Genomic DNA, 17377 nt, shown 5'->3' with positions numbered 1-17377 from the left:
CAGACGCTTAACCGACTAGCCACCCAGGCGCCCCAATTTCTTCTTCTTATAAGGACGCCAGATATACTGGATTAGGGCCCACCCTAGCGACCTCATTTTATCTGAAATTGTCCCTTTAAAGACCCCACTCCTGTAGTCACCTTGAGAGTCCTGGTCGTATCCCTTCTGCCAATTCCTTCTAGTTTCCTAGTGTCCTGGTGTCTTGTCCAGCTTCCCACTGGACAGTAAGTAGTGTGTCCTGGCCGGTCAAATCCCCCCCCCCCATCTCCTCTCAGAAGGAGAATGGACTTCTCCCTATGTGTTTGGAGAATGCAAGGCAACATAAGTTAATGAAAGACTGCCTCCCCATGTTTAGAGAAACACAACTAAAATGTAAGGATTCAGGGGCGCCTGGGTGGCTCAGTCAGTTGAGCGTCCAACTCTTATTTCGGTTCAGGTCATGATCTCACAGTTTCATCAGTTCGAGCCCCATGTCGGGCTCTGCACTGGAGTCTGCTTGGGATTTTCTCTCTCTCTCTCTCTGTCTCTCTCTGCCCCTCTCCCCTGCTTGTGCATCCCCTCTCTCTCAAATAAAATAAAAATTAATTTAAAAAAAAATGTAGGGGCGCCTGGGTGGCTCAGTCAGTTGGGCATCTGACTTCAGCTCAGGTCATGATCTCGCAGTCTGTGAGTTCAAGTCCCGCATCAGGTTCTGTGCTGACAGCTCGGAGCCTGGAGCCTGCTTTGGATTCTGTGTCTCCCTCTCTCTCCGCCCCTCCCCTGCTCATGGTCTATCCCTCTCTGTCTCTCAAAAATGAATAAATGTTAAAAAAATTATAAAAATAAAATAAAATAAAATAAAATAAAATAAAATAAAATAAAATAAAATGTAGGGGTACCTAGATGGCCCAGTTGGTTAAGCTTCCAAAATTGACTTAAGTTGTGATCTCATGGTTCATGAATTCAAGCCCCATATCAGGCTCTGTGCTGACAGGGCAGAGCCCGCTTGGCATTCTCTCTCCCTCTCTCCCTGCCCCGCCCTGCATGGTATCTCTCTCTCTCTCTCTCTTCCTCTCAAATATATAAGCTTAAAAAAATAAAATGGAAAGATTCAGAAAGGTTGAAATGACAAGATGTTGAAAGAGATACCATGCACCACGCAAGCACTAAACAAAAGAAAGCTGGTGTTGGTGTCCTAAAATCAGATGAATGAGTCTTTGAGGCAAAAGGCATTAAGAATGGGCACTTTGTAGGGCGCCTGCGTGGCTCAGTCAGTTTAGCGTCCTACTTGTGCTCAGGTCATGATCTCAAGGTTTGTGAGTTCCAGCCTGCTTCAGATCCTCTGCCCCCCTCTCTCTCTGCCCCTCCCCCTCTCGTGCGGGCACCCTCTCTCTCAAAACTAAATAAACATTCGGGGTACCTGGGTGGCTCAGTCGGTTGAGCGTCCGACTTCGGCTCGGGTCACGATCTCACGGTCCGTGAGTTCGAGCCCCGCGTCGGGCTCTGTGCTGACAGCTCAGAGCCTGGAGCCTGCTTCGGATTCTGTGTCTCCCTCTCTCTCTGACCATCCCCCGTTCATGCTCTGTCTCTCTCTGTCTCAAAAATAAATAAACATTAATAAATAAATAAATAAATAAATAAATAAACAAACATTAAAAACAATGGGCACTTCATAAAGATCAAAGGCTTAATTCACACACACCCCAAATATACAAGTGTAATATGTAGGCATCTACAAATGGAATTTTGAAACACACAAAGCACATATAATCACAGAATTACAGTTACTTGTCACAGAGAGCTCCAGGTGCTGGACACTTACTGTTTTACAGTGACTCTTGAGGCCGTGCCCGGGGCTAGTGTGTGACCTCGTGAGCAGGGAAGGGATGCCCACCACGTGGATTCCGAGGGAGGGAGGACAGTGGGCCTCCTCACACCTCCTTCTAGCCTCCCCCATCTCCCAGGTCCTGATGCCCCCCGCCCCGCCCCACCAGCAGCACTGACTTCCACAGACATGTACGGCCTGTGATTCAGGTGGTCTGGCCCAAAGGAAGGAACCCTTTTTCACTTTGCAAAAAAATGACCCCAGAAGGGAGGGGCATTGGCAGGAAGGCGGGAGATGGGGCTCGAGCCCTGCACAGGGTGTGAATTTGGGCGAGGCTCTCACCCTCTCTGGCCTCTAGGCCCAGGGTCCCCAGCAGTGGAGATGTGGTGGTGGATGGCTGATTCCCAAGGGCTGTCCCGGCCCTGACAGCGTCTGCGTGCGAGGTTCCTTCTCTGAGGAGGGCCACTGTTCTGACATCACTGTCACCTTCCTGTCGGGGCCTCCTCTCAGTCCTGCAGCTCTTAGCTTCTGAGAGACAAACCCGGAGAAACAGGCTCCCCGGGGACCCGGCACCTCCAAGCCCAGACATGCTTCTGCTGCTGTTGGCCCTGCTCTGGGGGACGGAGGGGGCCGAGGGCCAGAGGGGGGCCGGGAGGGGGCCACAGGGGCATTACTGGCTGCAAGTGCAGGACGCAAAGGGGCAGGAGGGCCTGTGTGTGCGAGTGTCCTGCAGATGCTTCTATCCCCGGGAAGGCTGGTCTGAGTCTACCCCAGCTCTCGGCTACTGGTTCCGGAAAGGGGCCGGTGTACAACAGGATGTTCTAGTGGCCACAAACAACCCGGATGGAAAAGTGCGGCAGGAGTCCCAGGGCCGATTCCGCCTCTTCGGAAACCCCCAGGACTACGACTGTTCCCTGGACGTCAGAGACGCACGGAGAGGGGACTCGGGGACATACGTCTTTAGGGTGGAGAGGGGGCCTTCTGTGAGATATACTTACACACGGGACCAGCTCTCCGTGCGTGTGACAGGTAAGGAGCAGATTGTGGGAGAGGCCACAGGGGAAGGTTGGGGGTCCCAGGACAACCCGGGAGGGGCTGGGGGTGGTGCATGCTGGGGCTCAGAGGCAGGGGCTGGACCAAAGCTTGAGGCTTCTCTCAAGGCTGCACCTCGGACCCTCCTCCTGATCCCCGTGTCTCCCCATCTCCCCCCAGCCCTGACCCAGACACCTGACATCCTTATCTCGGGGACCCTGGAGTCTGGACGCCCCAGTAACCTGACCTGCTCTGTGCCCTGGGCCTGTGCGTGGGGCACGCCCCCCATCTTCTCCTGGACGTCAGCGGCCCTCGCCTCCCTGGGCCCCAAGACCCACCTCTCCTCTGTGCTCACCCTCACCCCACGGCTGCAAGACCACGGCACCGACCTCACCTGTCAGGTGACCTTGCCTGGGACCGGAGTGACCACAATGAGGACCATTCACCTCAACGTGTCCTGTGAGAACCGGGCCAGGGCCACCCGGATCCCTGATGGGGTCCTGAGGGCAGTTGGCTGGGGGGTCAGGGCCTGGGACCTTGGGTGTCGGGTCCTGGCATGTGGGCTGGGAGGGGGTCAGGAGGATCTCCACCCTCTTCCCATTTCTGCAGCTCCCGTGGGGACTGAGGGCCAATGTCCACCAGCCCTCTCCGTTGACGCCAATCTGCCATGTCTTTCTGTCCCAGATTCTCCGTGGAACTTGACCGTCACTGTCTTCCAAGAAAACGGCACAGGTAGGATAGGGGCTCTACTAGGGTGCAGGGAGCAAGGGCAGGGCCGGGTCCCTCTTGTGGGTCCCCCAGGGGCCCTCCCCCTCCCCGGCCCCCATGGCCCTGTGAGCAGCTGTCCCCTTCGGCCCCTCCCTCCCCCACTTCTGCCCTCCCCCCTGTTATCAGGAGAGCAAGAACAGGGCGACACTCGCCCGGCAGAACTGCCCCTTATCATGCACCTCCGGACGCCCTCACCTTTTATTTTCCTGCCAACCGTTTATCTGAGTGCTTTTGAACAGCTAATCTATTCACACGGACACGTATTCATAACGCCCAGCAAAGTCGGCCTCAGATGTCCAGTTCCCTCCCGGAAAGTGTCGCTGCTCTGAGCCTCAGTGTGTTTGCTAAGCATCTAAGGGGCCCTTTGCCGTCAGCAACACAGACTGTCCTCCTTCTGCTCTGTGACTGCGCAGTGTTCCTTCACGTGGGCGGGTTCTGCTTCTGCGTGCGCCTTCCACTAACGGGACATCACGGCGTTCCTTTCATTCTATTAACCGAAACGCTGCAGTCGATAATCTCGTACTCGTACCCACTTTCTCAGGTGTGTGTCTATGCCTTTGGGATAAATTCCTGAAAGTTACGTAGCTGGGTCACGTGTTCAATTTTTTTCTTATTGAGGCATAACAACTTGACATATAACAACTTATTAGTTTCAGGTGTGTAACGTCACGATTGGCTGTTTGTATATGTTGCAAAATGATCGCCTTGGTAAAACTGGGAACATCATCGTCCATAGTTACAATTTTTTGTTTCTTGTTTTGAGGGCTTCAAGATCTATTCTCTCGGCAACTTTCTAATATGCACAAGGCGGTATTGTTAACTATAATCACCTTGTTGTACATTACATCCCCAGGATTTACTTATTTTATAACTGGAAGTTTTTACCTTTATAAAAAAACCTTTAATGTTTATTTTATGTTATGTTTAAAAAAACGTTTAATGGTTATTTATTTTTGAGAGAAAAAGAGAGACAGGGTGCAAGTAGTGGAGGGGCCGAGAGAGAGGGAGACACAGAATCCGAAGCAGGCTCCGGGCTCTGAGCTGTCAGCACACAGCCTGATGCAGGGCTCGAACTCATGAGCTGTGAGATCATGACCTGAGGCGAAGTCGGATGCTTAACCGACTGAGCCACCCAGGCACCCCAGTTTGTACCTTTTTAAAATGTTTATTTATTTACTGGGGGGGGGGAGGGAGGGGCAGACAGAGAGGGAGAGGGAGAGAATCCCAAGCAGGCTCCGAGCTGTCAGCTCAGAGCCAGATGTGGGGCTCGAACGCACAAACTTCGAGATCATGACCTGAACCCAAGTCAGTGGCTTAACCAACTGAGCCGCCCAGGTGCCACCCCCCCCACACACCACTTTGAGTTTGTAAAAATAAACTGTCTGCCTTTCCTCCTGTGGTGTCCTCTCTGAAGGCCCTCCTCTATCCCACACTCCTTAGCGCCGATTCGGTAGGTCCTCTTAGATGTTCTTTGGACGTGTTCTGTCCTTGGTTGTCTTTGCACTCTCTGTTCCTCCTTCTTGCCGTGCCCTTCCCAGCCCTGTCATCATTTTGCCGCCCCTGCTTGCCTCTCACACTTGACTTCAGAAGCTGCCTCCTCCAGGAGGCCCTCCTGGATCTGCCAGTCTCATTTACATTGCCAGCTCCAAGGCTGCCCAGCCCAGTGTCCCCACCACCTCAACATGAGTCAGGTGGTGTTGGGAGCTCCTGTTCCTGGGTCCTTGTTCCCCACCAGACCATGAGTTTCTACGAGTAAGACCCCTTGGGGTACCCCTTGGGGTACGGTTCGTGAGTTCAAGCCTCGCGTCGGGCTCGGTGCTGACAGCTCAGAGCCTGGAGCCCGCTTCAGATTCTGTGTCCCCCTCTCTCTCGCTGCCCCCCCCCGCCTCGTGCTCTGTCTCTCTCTGTCTCTCAAAACTAAATAAATGTAAAAAAAAAAAAATGTAAGACTGAGTCCCCTTGGAGATGACTTGTTAAGTCAGTAAACAGGTATCAAGTGGAAATCCGAAGAAAGGACAGCGTTTGCTGGGTCAGTGTGGGTCCTGATGGAAGGATGCGGCATTTAGGGCAGGAATGACCACGTGCATGGGTGTCCTGAAGGCCCAGGACCCTCTGTCTGTGCTTCCTGGGGCCCGAAGCCGGCCAGACAGAGTCCATCGGGGCAGAGATAAAGCTATGTCAGAGATAAAGTGCAGAGAAAGAAGGGGCCTGAGCAGCCTCTGGGCTTATGCTCAGTGCCTCTCCCTGGATCCCTCTCCCAAAGGGAGACTCCCAGAGTCTCGATCTCAGTCCATGTCTGTGTGTCTGAGTCTGCCCCTCTCTGCTGGTGTCCACCTGTATCAATTTCTTTGTAATTCTGACCCTCAGTCTCTTTTTCTCCGCCGCCACAGCGCTTGGAGGATGGCTCATCTCTTTCAGTCCTGGAGGACCAGTCCCTGCACCTGGTCCGTGTCAACAGCAACCCCCCCAGTCAGGCTGAGCTGGGCCCCGGGGAGCTGACCCTGTGCTCCTCAAAGCCCTGGAACCCTGGGGTGCTGGGGCTGCCTCGGGCACAGGAGAGAGATGAAGGGGAATACCCCTGCTGAGCTCGGAGTGCGGTGGGCTCCCAGCACGCCTCCCTGAGCCTCTCTCTGCAGGGTGAGTGTCCAGGGGCTGCACAGTGGACCCTAATCCCTCAATGCCATTTGGCTCACTGGTCCCCGAGCAGGCAGCCCCAGAGCCCGCTGTCCAGCCGCCGGAAGGCCAGGGCACGGGGTAGCGTGCGGCTCAGGCACATGGGGTGCCACAGCAGTGACGCAGGGGGGCCTGGGGGACCGATGTCCAGAGACCAGCCGGGAGCAGAGGACACGGTGTAGCAGTCAAGCTCACGAATCCAGGAATCCATCCTCCTTCGCCTCATCGTCCTCGTGTGAGCGCTGCCCCAGGGGGAGGGGAGGCCTGAGGGGGGTGGGGATTGCGGCCGAGTCCCAGAACCAGCGCAGGAGGGACTGAACAGGTCAGAGGGCAGGGCAGGGGGGAGGCTGACCACAGTGTCCAGGACGGGACGGGCTGCGCCTGCTGTGCTCACGGCTGTCTACGCGGCCAGACCTGCACTCTCCCACCTCGTCCGCCCTCCAGCCCCTTAACTGGGAACCGGAGTGAATCAGTTGGCCCTGCATTCCCAGGACCAGACCGAAAGGCCCCGGTGTCTTCTCTCAGACTGAGATTCTTCAGGAAGGAGAAGCCAGGCCTGCAGGGGGCGTGGAGGAGGCCAACACCACCCCCAGTTAATCCCTCAGGTGAGTGACGTGGGCACCCAACATCCCACCATCACCTCCTCCAGGATGGCCCCAGGATTGCTTCACTCAGCACGGCCGAGGTTGAGCTGCCACGTTCCTCTTGAACCTTCTTCTCTGCTGGGATTCCCTCACATGGCTGGCATGGTCTCATCTCTAAGGCCAGAACTGGGGGTGTGGTTCTCCACCGTGACCTCCCTCTGTTCTGCCTGGTCCACTACATCACCTGGTCTTGTCCATCCTTCCTCTAAGCTCATCCTAGCTCCCGTCTCCTCCCCATCCTGACCTTGCTTGTTCCTGCGGCCTCCTCTTTTCCCCGGGCCTCTAATGCACCTGTCTCTTGCCTCCCCCTCCGTCCTCAACACTGAGTCTTGGGACACCATTATCATCCACTTTCTCCACAGTATGAAGACCTAGGATTCCTCTCCACAGTCCAAACTGAGGGGCAAACAGGCTAGATTTGAAGACCTGATGTGGTCTCTTTCCCACCGAACTCTCCACCCAGGTCCCTACCTCTCCCTGCATCTTACAACGTCTCCACACCCAGCCGGGTTAGGGTTTTCCTGACTCTGAGACTTTGCCTATGCTGTTCCTTCTCCTGAAATGCCGTTCCCTCCCCATTCCTGCCTCTCCAAGTCCTAATTACCTTCAGGATCAGTCTTAAATGCCACTCACCTGTGTGTGTGTGTGTGTGTGTGTGTGCGCGCATATGTGCGCACCTGTGTGCATATGTGTGGTTGTATGGTTTTGAGTGGAAGAGTGATAGCCAGTCATTTACTCATAGACTTATTTTTTAAAAATATCTGTTTCTTTTCTTTTTTAAAGTTTATTTACTTATTTATTTTGAGAGACAGAGGGAGAGAGCACAAGCAGGGGAGGGCAGAGAGAAGGAAAGACAGAATCCCAAGCAGGCTCCACGCCATCAGCGCAGAACCCGATGCAGGGCTCGAACTCACCAACTGTGAGATCACGACCCGAGCCAAGATCAAGAGTTGGAGGCTTAACCAAGGAGCCCCACTCATAGACTCGTCCGGAAGTATCGTGGAACACCTGCTACGTGCCAGCATTTTCATGGGTGCCAGGGTACGACCATGAACACAACTTCAAAATCTCTGTCATCCGAAGGACTTGAGTCGGGGCGCCTGGGGGGCTCAGTCGGTTGAGCATCCGACTCCAGCTCAGGTCATGCTCTTGCTCGTCCCCAGTTCAAGCCCCACCTCGGGCTCTGTGCTGACAGCTCAGAGCCTGGAGCCTGTTTCTGATTTTGTGTCTCCCCCTCTTTCTCTGCCCCTCATCCACTCACACTCTGTCTCTGTCTCTCAAAAATAAATACACATTAAAAAATTTTTCAAAGGACTTGAATAGACACTTCGGCAAAGAGGATACACAGACCCCCAAGGAGCACATGAAAAAAATAATCAACATCATTAGTCACTAGCGAGATGCAAGTCTAAACCACATCTGTTAGGACAGATGTTCTACTTAAAAGAAGAAGAAAGAAGGAAACCAGTGTTGGCAAAGATGTGGACACATGGGAACCCATGCACATGGCTTGCAGGAATGAAAAATGGTGCAGCCTTGTGGAAAACTCTTTGGACTTTCCTTCACGAGTTAAACACGGGGGCACCGGGGTGGGCTCATTCAGTCAGTCGAGTGTCTGACTCTTGATTTTGGCTCAGGTCATGATCTCACGCTTGTGGGATCGAGCCCTGCATCAGACTCCACGCTGACAATGCAGAGCCTGCCTGGGATTCTCTCTCTCTCTCTCTCTCTCTCTCTATCTCTCTCTCTCTCTCCTTCTCTATCTGCCCCTCCCCCTCCCCTGTGTGTGTTGTGTGTGTGTGCGTGTGTGTGTGCGTGTGTGTAATTAGTATTAGAATTACCATATGGTCCAGTGGCCCCACCTCTGGGTGCATATGCAGGATGGAGAGCAGGGGCCAAGAGATGTTTACACACCCATGTTCGTAGCAGTATTATTCACGATAGCCAGGTAAAAAGCAGCCCAGGTGTCCCTCAACAGCTGAACAGATAAACGAAATGTGTTCTAACCCATCATGGAATATTATTCAGCCTTAAAAAGGGCAGAAATTCTGACACATGCCGCCACACGGATGAACCCTGAGGACGTTATGGCCGATTGAAATGATTCCACTTATATGAGGTCTCTAAAGCAGTCAAATTCCTGGAGACAGGAAGTACAACAGTGGTTTCCGGGGCTGGGGGGAGGGGGAAATGGGGGGTGGCTCCTTAACGGGAACCGCTTTAAGTTCTGCAACTTGAAAAGAGTTGTTCCTGTTTACCGCAAGTCCAAAATAATCCTGCACTTGGATTTTTAGAAAATAACCAGTAGGCCACCAGGACACATAGCAAAGTCACAGATGCCTGCAGCTCTGCACCCCACGGGGACAGCACCGTCGTCTAGGGAGGAAGTGGTACCATGGGTGGGGACCCTGTCACCAGATTGACCTGGTCAGACTCATCTGTCGTGTTTCCAGCTCCCCCGACACAGATGTTCACTAAGCACTTGGGGAATGGATGAATGAATGAACGGTTCCTGCCTTCACTTCACCCAGCATCCCTTCTTTCCTTCTACCGCGGATGTTCACAGACCTCAAGAGTCCTCCACCTCGCAGGACCGACCACTCGAGGGTCTGGATGAGGCTCTGACCCTCCAGGTGTAGACAGCAGTTGACTAGCTCCCTGGTGTAGACAACACTGCTCAGACAAGCACCTCAGATGGGAAGATCTTAGGAGACTCACCGTGTCCCATGCCTCACGTGCTCTCAGAGGCCCCGGTCCAGGCCCCGTTGGTGGAGGGAAGCGTTCTGCTCCTGGTCTCTCCTGTGGGGGTCTCCAGGAGAGAGTGCGGGGGGTCACCAGCACCTTGCAGATGGGAGGTGAGCTCCGCAGCGGCAGTTCCCCTTTTGCGAAATCGTGAGGCCTCGTGCTCCTCCCCAGCTTCCCGTGGGCCCCCCTCAGCCTCCCTCTGCCTTCCCTTCTCCACCCACAGGAAGCCCAGACATCTGTCTCTAAGATGTTGTTGCCTCTGCTGCTGCCCCTGTTGTGGGCAGGTGAGTGGGCGGAGGGGAGAGGGCCAGGCGGGCGGGGGCCGCTACTGACCCTCGATTCCCTGCAGGGTCCCGGGCTCAGGAGAGGAGATACTGGCTGCAGGTTCTGGAGTCACTGGTGGTGCAGGAGGGTCTGTGCGTCTCCGTGCCCTGCAATTTCCTCTATCCCCTGAATAGTTGGAATGACTCTTACCCTGTGCATGGCTACTGGTTCCGGGAAGGGGCCAACGTAGCACAGGATGATCCAGTGGCCACAAACAACCCAAGTCGAAAAGTGCAGAAGGAGACCCAGGGTCGATTCCGCCTCCTTGGAAACCCGCGGGACTACGACTGCTCCCTGGACATCAGAGACGCACGGAGAAGGGACTCGGGGACATACTTCTTTAGGGTGGAGAGAGGGCCTTCTGTGAGATATAATTTCCTACAGAACCGGCTCTCTGTGCGTGTGACGGGTAAGGAGTGGGGTCAAGGAGAGGACATGCATGGGTCCTGAGGGCCCCAGGGCAGGCCACCTGATTTCCATCCTGGCTGGGAGGAAACGGCTGGCCTGGTGTAGAGGCTGCTTCTGGGGGCACACGCAGGGCCTGGGTCTCTGTCTCTCTTTCTCCCTCAGCTCTCACAAGGACACCTGACATCCACATCCAGGGGCCCCTAGAATCTGGCCAGCCCAAGAACATTACCTGTAGCGTGCCCTGGGCCTGTAAGAGGGGGACGCCGCCGACCTTCTCCTGGATCGGGGATGCCCTCACCTCCCTGGGCCACGGGACACACTTCTCCTCGGTGCTCACCCTCACCCCGGGGCCCCGGGACCACGGCACCGACCTCACCTGTCGAGTGACCTTCCCTGGAGCTAACGTGAGCACAGAGAGGACCATCCAGTTCGACGTGTCCTGTGAGTGCCAGGCCAGGACGCCAGGGTCCCTGAGGACAGTGGGTGCTGGGGGTGGGGGAGGCAGGGCTCGGGTGGGATACTTGGGGAGTATTCTTGGAAGCACAGGTTCAAATGGAGAGAATACCCGGCCCCCCCCCCCCCTCGTGACCACCTCACAATACTGCAGGTGACCAATTATTTGTTCCTGTTCCAGATGCTCCGCAGAACCTGATCATCCGCATCTTCAGGGGAAATAGCACAGGTGGGAGAGACCTGGGGCACAACTGATGTCTCAGAGGTCAGATAAGGGAATGTTGTAAGGGTCTGATGGAATGAAACCCCATGGCTCCTTATCCCCTCCCTGGTCCCGCCCCCTGGCCGGCCTCTCTAGAATCACTGTGAGTCCTGTTCCACCATGTGCTGTCACCACGGCTGCCTCCTCTCCCCTGACCTCTCTCCCCTCCTTGCCATCATTCCCTTTTCCTGATTCTCCGCTTCTCCTGTGACCATGACATTGCACTGTCCCACAAGGCATCTTAAATACAGCTTCCTGTTGCCAGGCTCCGGGCCTCTGGCTGCTTCCTGCGTGACCCCGTGGGTAAGCCCGTCCCCTGGTGCCCTGAAGACCCTCACACATCTCTGTCCCGTCCCGATCGTCCTGAGTGCACTCCCCTGCCACTGGTGGGAGGGCCTTCCTCCTGAACAACCTGAGTCAATATCCTGGAAGTCACTTTAGACATTTCTGTGCCTCGCCCGACACTCCCCCCATGACTCAGTGAGTTTTGCAAACTGGACTTCCTGAAAATGTCACAGCGGCTCTCTTCCCCCACCCCCACAGCAGCAGCCCCGCCTCGGGCCTCTGTCTCTCTTACCTGGACACGGTGAGACCACCTGCACCCTGGTCCGGCCTTCTCTGTTCAGTCTCTGTCCCCTCCCCGTCCTGCCCGCTGCAGTTGGGCCCAAATGCGTCTCTACATGCCCTAGATCGGACCCTGTTCCTCCCCTGCTCAAAACCCTCCCATGGCTCCCCGTGGCCCTCAGAGGAAAGGCTGAGAGCATCACCTGTGTGTGAGCCTCCGAATCTTCCCTGCAAGTGGTCAGACCTACCTGTGTCCACACCCCTCCTCGGCATCACGCACCAAAGTCCACGTCCTGGGATGTTCTCTGCCAGGTCTAGACATGGCCAGCTCTTGCTCAGAGGTCCATCTGCCTGTCCTGGGATCACCGGGTACCTGTCCTCACTTCCCCTGATGGGTCTTCACTCTTACTTGCCTTAGCTTGGAACGCTTGTCTGCGAGACACTATATTCCACCCCCCGTGTCTGTGGAAGGACAGAGGGAGAGAAGGGGCTCCCAGTCCTGCCCTTCTGACTCTCTCTGTCCCCCAGTCCCAGAGGCCCTGGGCAATGCCACCTCTCTGCGAGTTGAGGAGGGCCAGTCCCTACGCCTGGTCTGTGACACTGACAGCCACTTCCCCGCCAGGCTGAGCTGGTCCCGGGGAAGCCTGACCCTGAGCCCCTCCCAGCCTTCAGATCCCGGGGTCCTAGTGCTGCCCCGGCTGGTCTTGGGGGATGGAGGAGAATTCACCTGCCGAGCTCAGCATCCGTGGGGCTCCAACCACGTCTCCCTGAACCTAATTGTGCAGGGTGAGTGCACGCAGGACACCTGCATTCCGAGGTGGGGCTGTGGACAGGACCAAGGTGTGGACTTAAGGAAACTCACTCCCATCCTCTTGCCCCAGGAATCTCCTGTTCCTGCCCCCCGATATCTGGGGAGCCGTGGAACACCTGGCCTCTTGTCCTCACCCTGCTCAGAGGGGCCCTCATGGGGGCTGGCTTCCTTCTCACCTATGGCCTCACCTGGATCTATTACACCAGGTGAGAAGCCCTTTCTCAAGACGTCCCAGATTTGGGCGACCCCTTGGGTGACGTCACATTCCTTGTCCTCTCCAGAGCAAACCCTCCACGGAACTGGTCTCTCATTTCGGAACTGTGTTTTCCACCAGGTTCAGAGGCTCCAAAGAGGATAAGGCTGCAGGTTGTAAGTGAGCCCCCTTCCTCACCGTGATGCCGATGCCTGACGGCTGAAGATCCATCCAGCTATCACATCCCGAGACTCACCCTGGCACAGCTCTTGTGGAGCAAGGCGGTGCCGGATGGCGTGGCCCTGCCCCTCTTCTCCAGAACTAAAGTCTCTTCACCTCCGCTGCCCGAGAAGCTTCCTGGTGGTTCTGCACCAATGGCGGGAGAGGGCAAGTGAGGGGATGGATAAAGCTTTGTTATTATTAATTTGAATTATGTAGCCCCTTTGTAACATTTTGCTTCTACCTTAATGTGGTTGGGATAAGCCCATAATTCAACCCCATACTATATTGTTATAAATCTCATAATATTATTATTTTTAAAACAGCGAATGTTAAAGAGATCTTTTTTCTCTCTTTTTTGATGTTTCCTTTCTTTTTTTCTTCCTTCTTTTTGAATCCAAATTAGTTAACATATAGCATAATAATAATTTCAGGAATAGAATTTAGCGATTCATCGCCTACATAGAACGCTCAGTGCTCATCCCAACAGGTGCCCTCCTTAATGTCCCTTGCCCATTTAACCCCCACCCCCACCCAATACCTCACCGGCAACCCTCAGATTGTTCTCTGTATTTAAGAGTCTCCTAAGATTTGTCTCCCTTTCTGCTTTTGTCTTATTTTTGCTTCCCTTCCCTTATGTTCATCTGTTTTGTCTCTTAAAGTCCTCCTATGAGTGAAGTCATAGGATATTTGTCTTTCTATGACTGACTAATTTTGCTTAGCATAATACCCTCCAGTTCCATCCACGTAGTTACAAATGGCAAGATTTCATTCCTTTTGATTGCCGAGTAATACTCCATTGTATATATATACCACATCTTCTTTATCCATTCGTCCATCGATGGACATTTGGGCTCTTTCCATACTTCGGCTATTGTTGATAGTGCTGCTATTAACATTGGGGTGTACGTGCCCCTTCGAAACAGCACACCTGTATCCTTTGGATAAACACCTAGTAGTGCAATTGCTGGGTCATAGGGTAGTTCTATATTTTTAATTTTTTGAGAAACCTCCATACTGTTTTCCAGAGCAGCTGCACCAGTTTGCATTCTCCACAGCAGTGCAGGAGGGTTCTTCTTTCCCCACATCCTCGCCAACATCTGTTGTTTCCTGAGTTGTTATAAAGAGATCTCTTTCATTAGAAAAAGAAACCATTTCATGTTTATCCACATATTAACCACTCGATTGCTCTTAATTTCTTTGTATACATTAAGATTTCTCTACAGCATCACTTTCCTTGTGCCTGAAATATTTTCTTATATTTCTTGTGGCATAGGTATGCTGGTGATGAATTCTCTCAGCTCTTTTTTGTCTAAAAGCTTCTGTTTACATTAGCTTGGAAAGATATTTTTTTATTGGGTAAAGAATTTTAGGATAACATTGTCTTCCCTTTCAGTTCTTCAAATTCTTTTGGTTTTCATAGTTTCTTGTGAGAATTCTGTAATTCTTATCTTTCTTTGTTTGTAGTTTGTCTTTTTCTCTGGCTGGTTTTAATATTTTCTCTTTTTCCCTGGGTTTAAATCATTTGGTTAATATATGCCTTCGTGTGTGTGTGTGTGTGTGTGTGTGTGTGTGTGTGTGAAGGAAGAGACAGGAAGATGGGGGGAGTGGTAGAGGGGAAAACAAAAAGAGAGAAAATATTATCCTGTTTGGAATTTGTTGAGTACCTTGGATCCGTGGATTTATAACACTGATCAAACTTGTAAAAATTGAAGCCAATATTTATTTCAATTCTTTTTTTCTATTCTTATTCTCTCATATCCCCTGGGCCTGTCCTTTTACATATGGTTATGTGGCCTGATAATATCTCTTAGGGCCCTGAACATCTGTTTGCCATTTTCCAGCCTTTTTTCCTCTATATTCTGCTGTTTGAACAGGATCTACTGATACATCTCCAAGATCACCAATCATTCTACAATGTTGAATCTGCTGTTGATCTTATTCAGTGGAACTCTCATCTCAGATAATATATTTTCTTCTTTCTTTCTTTCTTTTTTTATTTTCTTCTTTAAAAGTTGCATTTCCTTTGGGGCGCCTGGGTGACTCAGTCGGTTAGGCGTCTGACTCTTGATCTCAGCTCAGGTCTTGATCTCACGGTTCGTGAATTCAAGCCCTGCATTGGGCTCTGCACTCATGGTGCAGACCCTGCTTGGGATTCTGTCTCTCCTTCAGTCTGCCCCTCCCCATTTGTTCTCTCTCACTCTCTCAAAATAAGTAAATGAACTTAAAAAAATTTTTTTAAGTTACATTTCCTTTCTTTTTAATCTTACACTCCTTCTCCATATAATGGTGACGTTTTCCTTTACATCCTTGAGTATATATTGCACATACTTATAATAAGTTTTTTAATGTCTTTGTCTCCTAGATCTGCCTCCTGTGTCATGTCTGACCCTGATCCCATTGGATGAATTTTTCTGTTGAGTGTCACGTGTTCATAATTCTTTGTATGTCTGGTAAGTTTTCACTGAGTGCTGGACACTGTCAGTTTTATGTGGCTGACTGCATGCTTTTGTTGTATTTCTTTAAACACATTGGTCTTTTTTTTTTTTTAAGGCAGTTAGGTTACTAGCATGTTGGGCCAATATTTTTAAGACTTTTTAATTTTAGCCCCTCCTAAGATAGGTCTAGTGTTGGGCTAATTTTCTTTCACTTGAATGCCATCACCCTGTTGGAGCTTTCACTGAATACTCCATAGATTCAAGAAGGTATCTTTACTCTGGCTGGAGGGAATATACACATGTCCAAGCCCTTTGTGAGCTCTGGGAATCTTCCAACTAATAACTCTCTGGTAATTGCTCTCTCCTTAGAAATTGTTCTCATTTGGGTTCATGGGGTTTCACCCTATGCTTGTGCAGATCCAATGACTCCAGGACCTTTCATTGAGACTCTGAACCCTTTCTCCACAATACTCCTGTCTGAAACTCTGACCTACATATTTTAGCCACGCTCGACTCAGTGAAATTTCAGTCCCTTTTATGGTGCCCTTACCCTTTTTCTCACTCTGCTATCTACAAACAAACTCCTCACAGAAAACCTCAGTGATTATATGGTTCACCTCATTTTTGTCCTTCTCTCAAGGATCACCATTCTTCCATGTATGAAAAGAGAAGTTTCTTGTATTTTGTTTGATATTCTAGTTGTTTACAGGAGGATAATTCTGGACCCTATGACTCTCTCAGGCTCAGAAGCAGAAGTCTCCAGCAGACTGTTTGTTTGCTTATTTATTTATTTAATTTTAAAAATATCTTTATTTCTTTTTTAAATTAATTAATCAATCAATTTTTAAATTTACATCCAAGTTAGTTAGTATATAGTGCAACAATGATTTCAGGAGTAGATTCCAGTGATTCATCCCCTATGTATAACATCCAGTGCTCATCCCAACAAGTGTCTTCCTTAATGCCCCTTATACATTTAGCCATCCTCCCTCCCACAACCTCTCCAGTAAACCTCTGTTTGTTCTCCATAATTAAGAGTCTCTTATGTTTTGTCCCCCTCCCTGTTTTTATATTATTTTTGCTTCCTTTCCCTTGTGTTCATCTGTTCTGTGTCTTAAATTCCTCATATGAGTGAAGTCATATGATATTTGTCTTTTTCTGACTAATTTTGCTTAACGTAATACCCCTAGTTTCATCCACGTAGTTGCAAATGGCAAGATTTCATTCTTTTTGATTTCCGAGTAATACTCCATTGTATGTGTATACCACATCCTCTTTATTCATCCACCCATTGATGGACACTTGGGTTCTTTCCATACTTTGGCTATTGTTGATAGTGCTGCTATTAACATTGGGGTGCGTGTGTCTCTTTCAAACACTACACCTGTATCCTTTGGATAGATACCTACTAGTTCAATTGCTGGGTCGTAGGGTAGTTCTATATTTTTAATTTTTTGAGTAACCTCCATACTGTTTTCCAGAGTGGCTGCACCAGTTTGCATTCCCACCAGCAGTGCAAAAGGGTTCCTCTTTCTCCACATCTTCGCCAACATCTGTTGTTGCCTGAGTTGTTAATGTTAGCCATTCTGACTGATGTGAGGGGGTATCTCATTGTGGTTTTAACTTGTATTTCCCTGATGATGAGTGATGTTGAGCATTTTTTCATGTGTCGGTTGGCCATCAGGATGTCTTCCTTGGAGAAGTGTCTATTCATGTCTTTTTGCCCATTGCTTCACTGGATTATTTGTCTTTTGGATGTCGAGTTTGATAAGTTCTTTATAGATTTTGGATACTAACCCTTTATCTGATATGTCACTTGCAAATATCTTCTCCCATTCCGTTGGTTGCCTTTTAGTTTTACTGACTGTTTCCTTCTCTGTGCGGAACCTTTTTGTTTTGATGAGGTCCCAATAGTTCATTTTTGCTTTTGTTTCCCTTGCCTCTGGAGATGTGTTGAGTAAGAAGTTGCTGCGGCCATGATCAAACAGGTTTTTGCCAGCTTTCTCCTCTAGGATTTTGAAGGCTTCCTGTCTTCTGTT

General features: G+C 51.1%; 2 protein-coding genes and 1 long non-coding RNA gene across 4 annotated transcripts; 2 read left to right on the top strand and 1 right to left on the bottom strand.

The window, feature by feature from the left end:
* Nucleotides 1-1560: 1560 nt before the first annotated feature.
* On the top strand, nt 1561-7388 carry LOC115503254 (sialic acid-binding Ig-like lectin 8). Of its 2 annotated transcripts, XM_030299378.1 has the most exons (4): nt 1561-2833; nt 3017-3295; nt 3521-3568; nt 5995-7388. In XM_030299378.1, exons 1-4 carry the CDS (start codon nt 2392-2394, stop codon nt 6081-6083), a joined length of 858 nt encoding a protein of 285 aa, XP_030155238.1. In that variant the 5' UTR covers nt 1561-2391; the 3' UTR covers nt 6084-7388. The 2 variants fall into 2 exon arrangements, with proteins under 2 accessions (XP_030155238.1, XP_030155237.1); XM_030299377.1 differs by lacking the exon at nt 5995-7388 and having other exon boundaries at nt 3521-4476.
* LOC115503307 lies at nt 3811-9728 on the bottom strand. The gene is made up of 2 exons (XR_003965341.1): nt 9640-9728; nt 3811-4091 (listed from the first exon to the last, which is right to left on the bottom strand). It is a non-coding gene; the product is annotated as an uncharacterized LOC115503307 (long non-coding RNA).
* LOC115503246 (sialic acid-binding Ig-like lectin 14) lies at nt 9488-13257 on the top strand. The gene is made up of 8 exons (XM_030299361.2): nt 9488-9776; nt 9890-9950; nt 10016-10399; nt 10561-10839; nt 11033-11080; nt 12206-12463; nt 12559-12694; nt 12823-13257. The coding sequence occupies exons 1-8, from the start codon at nt 9648-9650 to the stop codon at nt 12863-12865; spliced, it is 1338 nt and encodes a 445-aa protein (XP_030155221.1). The 5' UTR covers nt 9488-9647; the 3' UTR covers nt 12866-13257.
* Nucleotides 13258-17377: the final 4120 nt, after the last annotated feature.

The sequence above is a fragment of the Lynx canadensis genome, chromosome E2 (assembly GCF_007474595.2).
Source record: "Lynx canadensis isolate LIC74 chromosome E2, mLynCan4.pri.v2, whole genome shotgun sequence".
In the NCBI taxonomy this organism is placed as follows: domain Eukaryota; kingdom Metazoa; phylum Chordata; class Mammalia; order Carnivora; family Felidae; genus Lynx; species Lynx canadensis.
This window is presented reverse-complemented; position numbering and strand designations above follow the sequence as displayed.